Source organism: Rhinoderma darwinii, chromosome 1, assembly GCF_050947455.1.
Source record: "Rhinoderma darwinii isolate aRhiDar2 chromosome 1, aRhiDar2.hap1, whole genome shotgun sequence".
Classification (NCBI taxonomy): Eukaryota; Metazoa; Chordata; class Amphibia; order Anura; family Rhinodermatidae; genus Rhinoderma; species Rhinoderma darwinii.
Window position 1 is genome coordinate 255,226,625 of NC_134687.1, and position 12,039 is coordinate 255,238,663.

The 12,039-nt window shown below is 39.5% G+C and overlaps 1 protein-coding gene across 4 annotated transcripts in view; it reads right to left on the bottom strand.

Annotated features, from left to right (window-relative positions):
• NFIC (nuclear factor I C) overlaps positions 1–12,039 on the bottom strand; it is an 863,572-nt gene that overhangs the window by 619,707 nt on the left and 231,826 nt on the right. For 3 of the 4 annotated variants that reach the window (XM_075863581.1, XM_075863566.1, XM_075863574.1), the window contains exons 7-9: positions 8,588–8,716; positions 8,216–8,400; positions 7,312–7,465 (exon numbers count right to left, since the gene is read on the bottom strand). The exons of the other annotated variant lie outside the window; for it this stretch is intronic. In XM_075863581.1, coding sequence (XP_075719696.1) covers positions 7,312–7,465; positions 8,216–8,400; positions 8,588–8,716 — 468 coding nt within the window. The remainder of the gene's footprint in view (positions 1–7,311; positions 7,466–8,215; positions 8,401–8,587; positions 8,717–12,039) is intronic. 4 annotated transcript variants of the gene reach the window in all.

A 12,039-nucleotide genomic window follows, 5' to 3' on the forward strand; every position in this document is an offset into this window, starting at 1 on the left:
AGCCTAGCTCCGGTCCTGGCCATTACAGCGGGTTGTTTCACAGCCGATACCCGGCGGTGATAGTGCTGGCTCAGCTTCTGAGCCAGCGCCATCACATACACTACGTCATGGAGCTGTGATTGGTCCCCTGCCGTCTTACTGTGCCGGTCAACTGTCATAAACAGTTGACGGCACAGTTCTGTCACCTTGTCCTTTGACAGGGTGACGGTTTTTAGCCAGGACGCACCGGTACGTCCCGGTGCCTTAAAGCACTTCAATGCAGGACGTACCGGTGCGTCCTGGTGCGTTAAGGGGTTAAAAATGTACTTAGAAATATAAAAAACTTATAAATATATAAAATAAAAAGCAAATAAATCAGAACCTGTAGTTTAATATGGGGTTTTTATAACATGAAATTTCTACTCTTACAATTGGCACTAAGGAGACTGATGCTAAACTTAAGTCTCTACTTCCTACTCAATATTTGCATGTACTGACCACTCATTTATCTAAGCTCAAGGTGGAATTGGAGGAAATTAAAAGTAAAACATGGTATGGGGATGCTAATGATTACAGTCGGGCCGGATTTATAATTGGCAAAATGAGGGCCACAGAGAAGGAGGACCACAAGTTTGGGACAACAGGAGAAAGAAGAGACAGAATAAGTTCAAGCATACATCAGACGAGGCATCTACTTCTTTTTTAGGAAGACCCATGAAGCGTCTACACTGTCAGGAGGCACAGTAGGAGAGGGGGTAGCAGACATCACCGGCAGAGGCAGGCAGGATGACAAACAGGCCACGTCCTCCAGTGACTCGGGGAACAAGTCAAAAAGAAAACCTAGTGGTAAATATCTCTTCTAAAACTTCTTCTGAAACACAATTACATTTTCTATGTAAGGGCTTGTCTTCTTGTCCAACCCGTAAGTTTGTGTTGAAGCAGATTTGTATAAATGTTTTAGGAATATATAACTAAAGGTATGGTTTGCTGATCGTTCATCTGTCTCTAAGCCAAGGGGTTCTGAATTAATTTTGAGGGACTTTGGACTTTCCAACAAGAGTTCTTTTGTACCTCCTTATAGTGTGCCAGCAATTGATGCCTTTTGCGGTTAAAGTTGATGTAGAAAAATGTGAAGCGTCGCATAATGATAACAAGTTGTTGCAGGAATAGGATGGCAGCCCTTAATGAGTTGATCCATGATTACATTCTGACCATAAAACCGGCTGACAAAGGCGGGGCGGTTGTCATCATGGATACCAAAATGTATGTACAAGAAATCCATCACCAACTTCTTGATGATAATGTAGACGTACAAATTGCCTGTGATCCTAAATTTGACGTAGCCAAGATGATTAAAAGGGTTATGGATGAGGCTAGATCTGGTGGTATATTTGATGAGAACCAAGTTTCTGTTGGTTACATAAGTTTCTGTTTCTAAAGCTCCGGTATCGTATATCTTGCCAAAGTTACACAAATCTTTGGTAAATCCATTGGGATGACCCATCGTCTCGGGTACCAATTTGATCTTTTTAAATATGGCTTTTTTTTTTTGCATAAGTCTCTGAGACACTTTGCCCCTGGAGCACAGTCTAAGACAATGCAAATTTTTTAACAATAGGGGGTGAATCTCAATACAGAGAAAGAGGTAATTTTGGCCAGTTTTGACGTAACCTCTGTATATACTTCAATTCAACATGATTGTGGTTTACGGGCTCTCAAGAAAATGCTTGATCGTTCTGAGCCCACATTGGAATGTAAACATTTTCTATTATCTCTATTAAAAATTATTCTTACTAAGAATTATTTCTTATTTTGTGACCCTTTTTTGTTCAGTGTCTAGGAACTGCGATGAGTTCTAATATTGCACTTGCATATGCAAATATATATATGCGCACATTGGAGGAGGATTTTGTCTATGTATCCCACCACTTCAATCATGCATTAAGGTGGTGGAGATATATAGATGACGTTCTCTTTATTTGGACCGGAGGGATGTCTCAATTAAATGACTTCCATGACTTCCTTAAAGACTATGAACGCCTTTTTTTTTTTTTTTTTTTTATAAATAGATTAGTCAGTGTGTTTAGCGTAACTTTGCATTTAGTTTTTATTAAAAAATCTTTTTACTTTTGGAGATACAGATGTTCTGTATTCTCTAGACAGAGCAGCTGAATTGTTCGCTTTACACTGAATCAGTCAGTCCCGTGGACCTGACAGTTTCAATGTCGGCGGGTCCACCTGTAAACGATCAAATCTAAGTTCACAACTTAGATGTGATCAATTACAGGTGGATCCTGCGTGCTCCGACATTGAACCTGTCAGGTCCGTGAGCGATACAGCTGTTCTGTATAGATAATACAGACCAGCTGTATCTCAAAAAGTAAAATTATTTTTTAATAAAGACTAATTACAAAGTTACACTAAACACACTGACGAAGCTATTTATTACAATAAAAAAAAAGTACCCTCAAAGGTGTTCACACTCTTTAATTCAACAGACCGTACAGTTAAATTTACACTGTTGAGCTCTGTGAAATCTATACAATTAACGGATGTATTGGTGGGAATAAAGGGGACAACATTCTCCACTGACCTTTTTGCCAAACCCACGGAAAGAAATAATTTATTGCAATTCAATAGCTCGCACCCCAAACGTATGGTCAGGTCATTACCAGTGAGTCAATTCCTTAGGGTTAAAAGTATGATAAATAGAGCTGACAAAAATGAAACTAGCCTTAATGTTATGATGGAAACACTTAGAAGTAGGGGGTATACTGATAATCTACTTAGCCAGCATGGCTACTTAGCCAGAGATATATAGATGCAATTTCTTTTTAAGCACAAAAATATGTTTCTTTGTATTTTTCATGTGATATACAAACAACAGTATGGCAATAGTGTATAAAGATACAAAACGTGTCACTCAATATGTTGGAGTCCTTTTTTTCAGGAAGTCCGGTAAGACATCTCTTTTCCCGGATAAATAACTGTCCGCCCCCTTTCTCACACTTGAGAAAGGGGGCGGACACCCAAAACATCGCATCAGGCGTAGCAAGACACCAGTGGTGCTCCACGTGGGTCTCTGCCGAAGTCCTAAGGCTGGGTTCACACGACCTATTTTCAGACGTAAACGAGGTATATTATGCCTTGTTTTACGTCTGAAAATACGGCTACAATACGTCGGCAAACATCTGCCCATTCATTTGAATGGGTTTGCCGACGTACTGTGCCGACGACCTGTCATTTACGCGTCATCGTTTGACAGCTGTGAAATGACGACGCGTAAATTGGCTGCCTTGGCAAAGAAGTGCAGGACACTTCTTTGCAACGTAATTTGAGCCGTTCTTCATTGAAGTCAATGAAGAGCAGCTCAAGATTACGGGCGTCGAAGACGCCTCGCATAATGCGAGGAGGAGCTTTTACGTCTGAAACGCAGCTGTTTTCTCCTGAAAACAGTCTGTCTTTTCAGACGTAAAAGCCACTTCTCGTGTGCACTTACCCTAACAGTTATTTACCATGGAAAAGAGATGTCTTACCAGACTTTCTGGAAAAAAGGACTCCAGCATATTGGGTGACACATTTTGCATCTATACATTTATACACTATTGCCATAGTGTTGTTTGTATATCACATAAAAAATACAACGAAAAATATTTTTTGCTTAAAAATAAATTGCATCTTATTTCTATACGTGCTTTAAATCTACAGTATATATTCCGTTTACTAGAGATACTGAAAGCATCTCTTAATGCTTGTCTAAATAAGGTCTACTTACTACTTCTTTCCATCTACTTAGCCAGAGATACCATCCCTAGGGTTGATTTACTTAACACTCAAATTCAAAATAGGATTCCTTTTATTTCCACATATTCAGAAGTGAGTAATTAAATAGAGGATATAATTCGCACCCACTGGCCTATGTCGGGAAGATGTCTACGTGATGTCCATGAGTTTAGACAAACGCCACTACTGTCTTACCGTGGGTCCCCGAATCTTAGGGATAGGTTAACACTAACCTAACATGGGCCCCTCAAAGTGGTTCTAAGATGTACATTTCTACTTCATTAAAAGGGTGTTACCCTTGCCTGAACTGCATGAATTGTGGACTCATGATCAAGAGGAATAGCCTCAAACATCCTATTAAGGATCAACAATTTAGAATTTGTCTTTTTTTTTTTTTTACATGTGACACGGTTTGTCCTATATATACAACCGTGCCCCTGTAGTCTATTGTATGCGGGTGAAACGACACTTGATGCTAAAACTCGCTTGAATCAGTACCGCTATACTATACCGCGTTTCAAATTATTATGCAAATGTTATTTTTCGCTGATTTTCCTAAATAGTCGATGCAAATGACAGTCAGTATAATCTTCATGCCATCAACCGTTGGAGTGTAATGCGAATTGTATTGAACAAATCTCCTAATTATAACAGATTTTTTTTTAGAAGTAAAAAAACTCAAAATGCACGGTTTCAAATTATTATGCACAACAGAGATCAAATTTTAAAGGTTGTAAAGAGAACTAAAATGGTAATTTGTTGAATTTGCAGTATCAGGAGGTAATATTTACAGAAATCAAAAGTTCTATCAATAAAAAAAACCTTAACAGGCCAAGTTACATGTTAACATAGGACCCCTTCTTTGATATCACCTTCACAATTTTTGCATCCATTGAATTTGTGAGTATTTGGACAGTTTCTTCTTGAATATCTTTGCAGGATGTCAGAATAGCCTCCCAGAGCTTCTGTTTTGATGTGAACTGCCTCCCACCCTCATAGATATTTTGCTTGAGGATGCTCCAAAGGTTCTCAATAGGTTTGAGGTCAGGGGAACATGGGGGCCACACCATGAGTTTCTCTCCTTTTATGCCCATAGCAGCCAATGACACAGAGGTATTCTTTGCAGCATGAGATGGTGCATTGTCATGCATGAAGATAATTTTGCACGGTTCTTCTTTTTGTACAACGGAAGAAAGTGGTCAGTCATAAACTCTACGTACTTTGCAGAGGTCATTTTCACATCGTCAGGGACCCTAAAGGGGCCTACCAGCTCTCTCCCCATGATTCTAGCCCAGAACATGACTCCGCCACCTCCTTGCTGACGTCGCAGCCTTGTTGGGACATGGTGGCCATTCACCAACCATCCACTACTCCATCCATCTGGACCATCCAGGGTGTCACGGCACTCATCAGTAAAGAACATTGTTTAAAAATTAGTCTTCATGTATTTCTGAGCCCACTGCAACCGTTTCTGCTTGTGAGCATTGTTTAGGGGTGGCCGAATAATAGCTTTATGCACACTTGCAAACCTCTGGAGGATCCTACACCTTGAGGTTCGCTGGACTCCAGAGGCACCAACGGCTTCAAATACCTGTTTGCTGTTTTGCAATGGCATTTTAGCAGCTGCTCTCCTAATCCTATTAATTTGTCTGGCAGAAACCTTCCTCATTATGCCTTTATCTGAACGAACCCGTCTGTGCTCTGAATCAGCCACAAATCTTTTCACAGTATGATGATCACGCTTAAGTTTTCTTGAAATATCCAATGTTTTCATACCTTGTCCAAGGTATTGCACTATTTCACGCTTTTCGGCAGCAGAGATCCTTTTTCTTTCCCATATTGCTTGAAACCTGTGGCCTGCTTAATAATGTGGAACGTCCTTCTTAAGTAGTTTTCCTTTGATTGGGCACACCTGGCAAACTAATTATCACAGGTGTCTGAGACTGATTACAATGTTCCAAAGAGCCCTAAGACACAATACCATCCATGAGTTTAATTGAACAACTAATAATTAAATGTTTATGACACTTAAATCCAATGTGCATAATAATTTGGAACGCGGTGTATACTTAAGAAGTGTTTAGACCTCCAGTGCCTAAACATTTTACGGAGGCCAAACATAAAGAAGCGGATTTGAGATTTGACACATGGATATACTAACCTGGAAGAATACTGGCTGATGACACTATCTTTTCAAATTGAATAAATGGTTAACATCATAATCCTTTTTGCATTTTTTGTAATACCGTCAGATTGGCTGATGGTTACCTTAGACATCTCTATTCTTTTCTTTTCTCCCTTCCTTTTACCGTTTTTATTTTTTCCAACTAATAACATCATGCGAAGAAAGTTTATTTATTTATTAGTACATTACTTCTTTGAGGTTGGGATACTTGGCATTTATTTACACATACTACTCAAATGGCATGTATTGGTGGGTTTATTTGACATTTGAACTATACCCGTTATATGGTTTGTAGGACAATGGATTTGTCAGCTGAATGCATTATATATGTGATCGATGAACGCCCATTAGCCTAAACGCTGTAGACTGTCCTCTCTAATGGGTGGGAGAGTAGACAGTGCTCTCCTATAGGGTGTTGCGTTTTGTACTGCTGATTGAGTTGGCTTTCAGCCTTGTGGATGCGCTTGCAAATAGCACGTTCAATTGATCTACAAATCATTATATTTGGATTAGAGACCAAGTTGGATTAGAGTCGCTTCTATGCCTACTAATTCCCGCTAATTTCATCGATAGATTTGTAATTCTATCTAATACCCTCTATGAAATAAGAAGAGTACAACTATGGCCTATGTAGGGCTAAGTTTCTCTCAATCCGCCTATTTATCTACTTATAATACATGCCCCTTGATGTTTGGGAATAATAATTTACATTCCCTCAGGCAAGATGGCTACACTCTGCATTATTTGTGCTATGCGCATGCACGGACATGCGCTTTGAGGTAACAGGCTTCTGACATTACATTGTGTCCTGACATGCGCAATAGTGCTACAGGAACACTGTTATTGGCGTGTATATATTGTGGAACAGCCGGTCTCCAGATATCGTGAGCACTATATGTACTTTAATAATTTTCTTCACATGTTGTGGATTAATACGTATGCCTTATTATACAGTTTTTTAAAACTTTTTTACCGTATATTATACATGGGCTATTTAAATTTGTATGTAACAAAGGCACTTTGGTTATATCACTATGTTTGTACATTTTACGTAATCTATGTCATGTTATATGATGTAATTATTATGGATTACTATTTTGTATAATTCATTACTGCTTAATGCAGGGTGTCTCTATTTATATGTAACCTACACACTGATTAGTTGCTTGAGGAAAGCTCTATGGTAGAGCTGAAATGTTGCATTATATATATGTGTACGTATATATATATATATATATATATATATATACACACACACACACACACACACACACACACACACTCTTCTCTGTACTATTTGATTGATTATTTATTTTATTTTGTTATACTTTTGTGAATACCATAATGTCCTAAAAGGTACTCACTTGGAGAAGCGGGTGAAGTGGTACCCCCGTCAGATGTCGTGGTAGATTTGGTGTCAGACGACAATGAGAGGCGAGGCAATCCTGGAGGAGGCGGGGCTAACATCTGCGTGGAGATATAGTGACTCGAAACCTTCACCTGGCCGCTCCCATTCAGCTTAGAGAGCAAGTGGGTGGAGATGAAAAGTGATAAAAGTCTAGAGTATGACCCAATAACACATTATTTCAAGGAAAATACCCTGTCAAATAATACTATAGTCCAAAGCAACTACACAGCACCTTTTCTTTAACAGTAAATTATCTTTTCAGAACATTTTGTATATGCAGGTAGTATCATTATATTTTGTAAGTTGTTCAACTAGGTGTATCTGAAACATCACTTTAAGGGTATGTTCACACGGAGTGTTTTCAGACGTTTTTCAGGCCGTAAACGTCCCGAAAAACGGCTGGAAGATCGGAAGCAGAACGCCTCCAAACATCTGATTTCTTGATTTCAAAGGGAAAAACGGCGATCTGCTCTGACGGGGCGTTTTTCATAACGGCCGCGAAAAAGAAATGCTTGTCACTTCTTCAGCCATTTTTCATAGACTCTATAGAAAAACAGCTCCAAAAAACGGCCGTTAAAAACGCAGCGAAAAACGCGACTTTGAATAAAAAACGTCTGAAAATCAGGAGCTGTTCCCTTGAAAACAGCTCCGTATTTTCAGACGTTTCTGATTTTGTGTGTGTACATACCCTAAAATGTTTTTGCACGTAAAGTAGGAAAACCCTTAAGAAGCCACCCCCCTTCTTATCATTTTCCTCCAGCAACAGATTACATATGTCAGTTCCATTATTTCTAAATGGTAAATTCCCTTGTCTCTTGGATCATATTCAGTTTTATATTTATTAATCCTGGCATGCTTACCGGGCCTGGTTGCTGACTGGACGGGTCACACGCAAGAGAGACCAAGTCTTTCAGGGAATCCTGAGAGTTTAGGTGAGGGGGGTATCGAATAGCCGTGTGTGGAAAGTAAGTGGAGGCAGCCTGGGGAAGGAGGGAGGAAGGTGGGAAGTGTAATGTAGTAGTGGTGTGGGGACTTCGGGCAAGGCCTCAATAGTGCAAATGTAATGAAACAGTAAAGGATGGGGAAAGAAAAAAAATAACGATAGATAAATAAATAATTGAAAAAATAAAAACACAGAACAAATTATGACATATAAACAATCTTCTATGTAATATGTGCGCACTAAAGAGCTATGCTCTCACTGTGAGCAAATTTAGGGATAATGCACTCACCACTATGCACAGCTATGACTGGCCTGTGATGCTGTGTGAAGCCACTGATTCTTGGGGATGTATCTTGAGGAGATGGGCTGTGAAATGGTGATTTGTCCAATTCAGACTTCTTTACAGTGGGAGACATTCCTATCCAATTAATTGTAATACAGAACAGGTATCAAATATGGTTAAAAATCTTGCCACAGTTATTGAAAGTATCCCAAAAGCTGTCTTATCAGGTTTTTACTATTTATGACTTACTGGTTGCATTTGGGAAAAAATTCATAGTAGATATTCATAACAATAAGGCTAGGTTGGACAGAAAGGGAATTTAATTCGACACTCTTTATCTACTTCCCCTCCACAACAAGGTGTCTCAGACTATTTCTTTGCATACTGGAACTTATATAAAGGGTTAGGGCTTAGGGTGAAAGAAGGACAAAGGACAGGAAGATTGAAAAGGTACAGAGCAGAGAGGAATCCCTTGTAAAACAAGTTAAAAACATAAAACAAAAACATAATTACATAGTTGAATAAACAGAACTCCCATAATATATTTCTGTTAATGGAATCGATTTCATTACAAGTGCTTTTGATATAGTACCAGTGACGCTAAAGAGAACCCGTCTCTGCTGCTCTATATAATAAAATAATGGCTGCTGTAAATGGCGGTCTGTATGGCAATTGTGCAAGCAAATTATGTGTAGGATATAGGGCTGCACGATGCATCGAAATTTCGATACCATTTCGATGCCGTGAACCCACAAACGGTTCAATACTGTTAATTCATGTATTTCGACACCAAGCTGTGTGGCCGCACAGCTTAGTATTGTAACACATGAATGTAGTTAGAGCGGGGCTGCAGCTGTGTAATACAACCATTGCCCTGCTCCTGACAAGTGTGCATGTTCTCTGTCTTCAGTGACTGCGCCGCCGCTCATTAGTGCAGCGCTGCTCACTACACCTCATGCTGACCGTGCGTGCACACTTATTGTTATGAGCAATTACAGCCGCAACCCCGCTCTAACGGCAGAGATCAGAGAAACCTCTGACCTCCGCCATTATTCCCTTGAATGCTGCATTCAAAGCAGACCTCAGCATTCAAGGGGAAAATGAGAAGGGGGGATGCCCTTTAGATCGCATCACAGGGAATCCCTGTGACACGATCGAGGGACATACCATATATGGGCAGACAGCCCAGGGTCCATTGAAGTACTCCAGGACTGTCTGACCATATTTCCTGTTGTTAGGGCATACTTAGGTATGTCCTAACCACTGCCTGTGTATTATCAGTAGAGAGACTAATGTACTGGCATATATATATATGCCAGTACATTCAAGTTTAAAAATAAAAAAGTAAAAAAATGTAATGTTAAATAAATAAAAAAGTTACAAAAAATGCACACACTTTTTTTTTCAATAAACATTAAAATAAAAGTCTCAATACATAAAATATACACATACTAGGTATCGTCGCGACCGTAATAACAAACTTATAGCGTCATTTATGATGTTTACGCTGTTAAAAAATAAAACAAAAACCGCTTTCTTTCGGAGGCACGAGGTATTATGAATTTCTATGTGCCTCACAGTAATACTAATTAACCCCATCATGTACCTCACATATTAACCCAATGTTGTCCATTATGACTGTGCGGAACATGATGGGGTTAATTACTATTAATGTGAGGCACATGGAAGTTCAAAATTCATCACACCACGTGCCTCACATCAGAAAATGGAAAAACTTTTTTTGTATTATTATTGTTGGCAAAGTATCGTTTTGGTATCGAGAATCGCAATACTACGCGAAGTGTCGGTATCAAAGTCCACATTCTGGTATCGTGACAACCCTAGTAGGATATGAGGCAGCACTCCTTCCATAGTAGCACCCATGCCCTTAATGCAGTATTATATACAGTGTTAATCCCCACTGTTCATATCCATGTCCAACCTTAATAATTGTTTTATGTCCAGTATACAGTAGTGTTTAAAAAAATAGCAGTGAGTTTAAAAAAGCAAATAAAGCGCAAAATCATTATAATAACTTTTATTTGCCTAAATACAAATGCACTGGAAATACTACACATTCAAATCAAAACAATAACAAAATGTATCTAGTTTGTGTTAGTTTTCGTTCACATCTGCGCCAGGGTCCCGTTCTGACATTCCATCGGAGCTTTCCATCGGAACGGGACCTTGACTAACACAAACGGAAACCATAGGTTTCCATTTCCATCACCATTGATTTCGGTGCAAATGGTTTCCGTTTGTCTCCGTTGTGCAAAGGTTCCGTTGTTTTTATGTAATCAATAGTTTAGTCTATGCTATTGATTACATCAAAACGATGGAACCCTTGCACAACGGAGACAAACGGAAACCATTGGCACCGGATTCATCAACATTGAAATCAATGGTGATGGAAACGGAAACCTATGGTTTCCGTTTGTGTTAGTCAGGGCTCCGTTCAGACGGAAAGCTCAGACAGGACATCGAACGGAGCCCTGATGCAGATGTGAACAAAGCCTTAATCCTTTACAGAAAGTAAAGAAAAATGAATATTATGCTGTTCAAAAAATAGCAGTGCCAGCATTTGTCTTTAAAAACTCAAAAATTTCATTTTACAGAACTAATATTTAGTGGCATAACCATTGTTTCTGAGAACTGCTTGACATCTGTGTTGCATGGAGTCAACCAACTTCTGCCACCTCTGAACAGGTATTCCAGTCCAGGAAGATTGGACTACATTCCACAGTTCTGCATTTTTGGGTTTTGCCTCAGAAACCAAATTTTTTATATCACCCCACAAGTTCTCTATGGGATTGAGGTCAGGCTGTCCACTCCATTACCTGAATCTTGTTTGTCTGTAACCAAGATCTTGTTCGCTTACTTGTTCTACCATTTCAAGGGCATTTCTTCTTCAGCATAGGGCAGCATGACTTCCTCAAGTATTTTGATATATTCAAACTGATCCATAATCCCTTGTATGTGATAAATAGGCCCAACACCATGGTATGAGAAACATCCTCATATCATGATTTTTGCACCACCATGCTTTACTGTCTTCACAGTGTACTGTCGCTTGAATTCAGTGCTCGGGGGTCGTCTGCGACCACTAGACCCAAAAAGAACATGTTGCGCCATTTCTGTTTGGGCCAGTCAATGTGTTCCTTAGCAAATTTTAACCTATTCAAGACATGTCTTTTGTTCAATAACGGGACTTTGCGGGGAGTTCTTGGTGGTAACTTGGCTTCACTTAATCGTGTTCTGATTGTAGCAGTACTTACTGGTAACTTCAGATCTGCTTTGATCTTTCTGGAGGTCATCATTGGCTGAGCCTCTGCCATTTTGGCTATTCTTCGATCTATTCGAACAGTAGTTCCCCGCTTCCTTCCGCGTCTTTCAGCTTTTGGTTCCCACTTCAAAGCATTTGAGATAGTTTTAGCTGAGCAGACTATAATTTGCTGCAC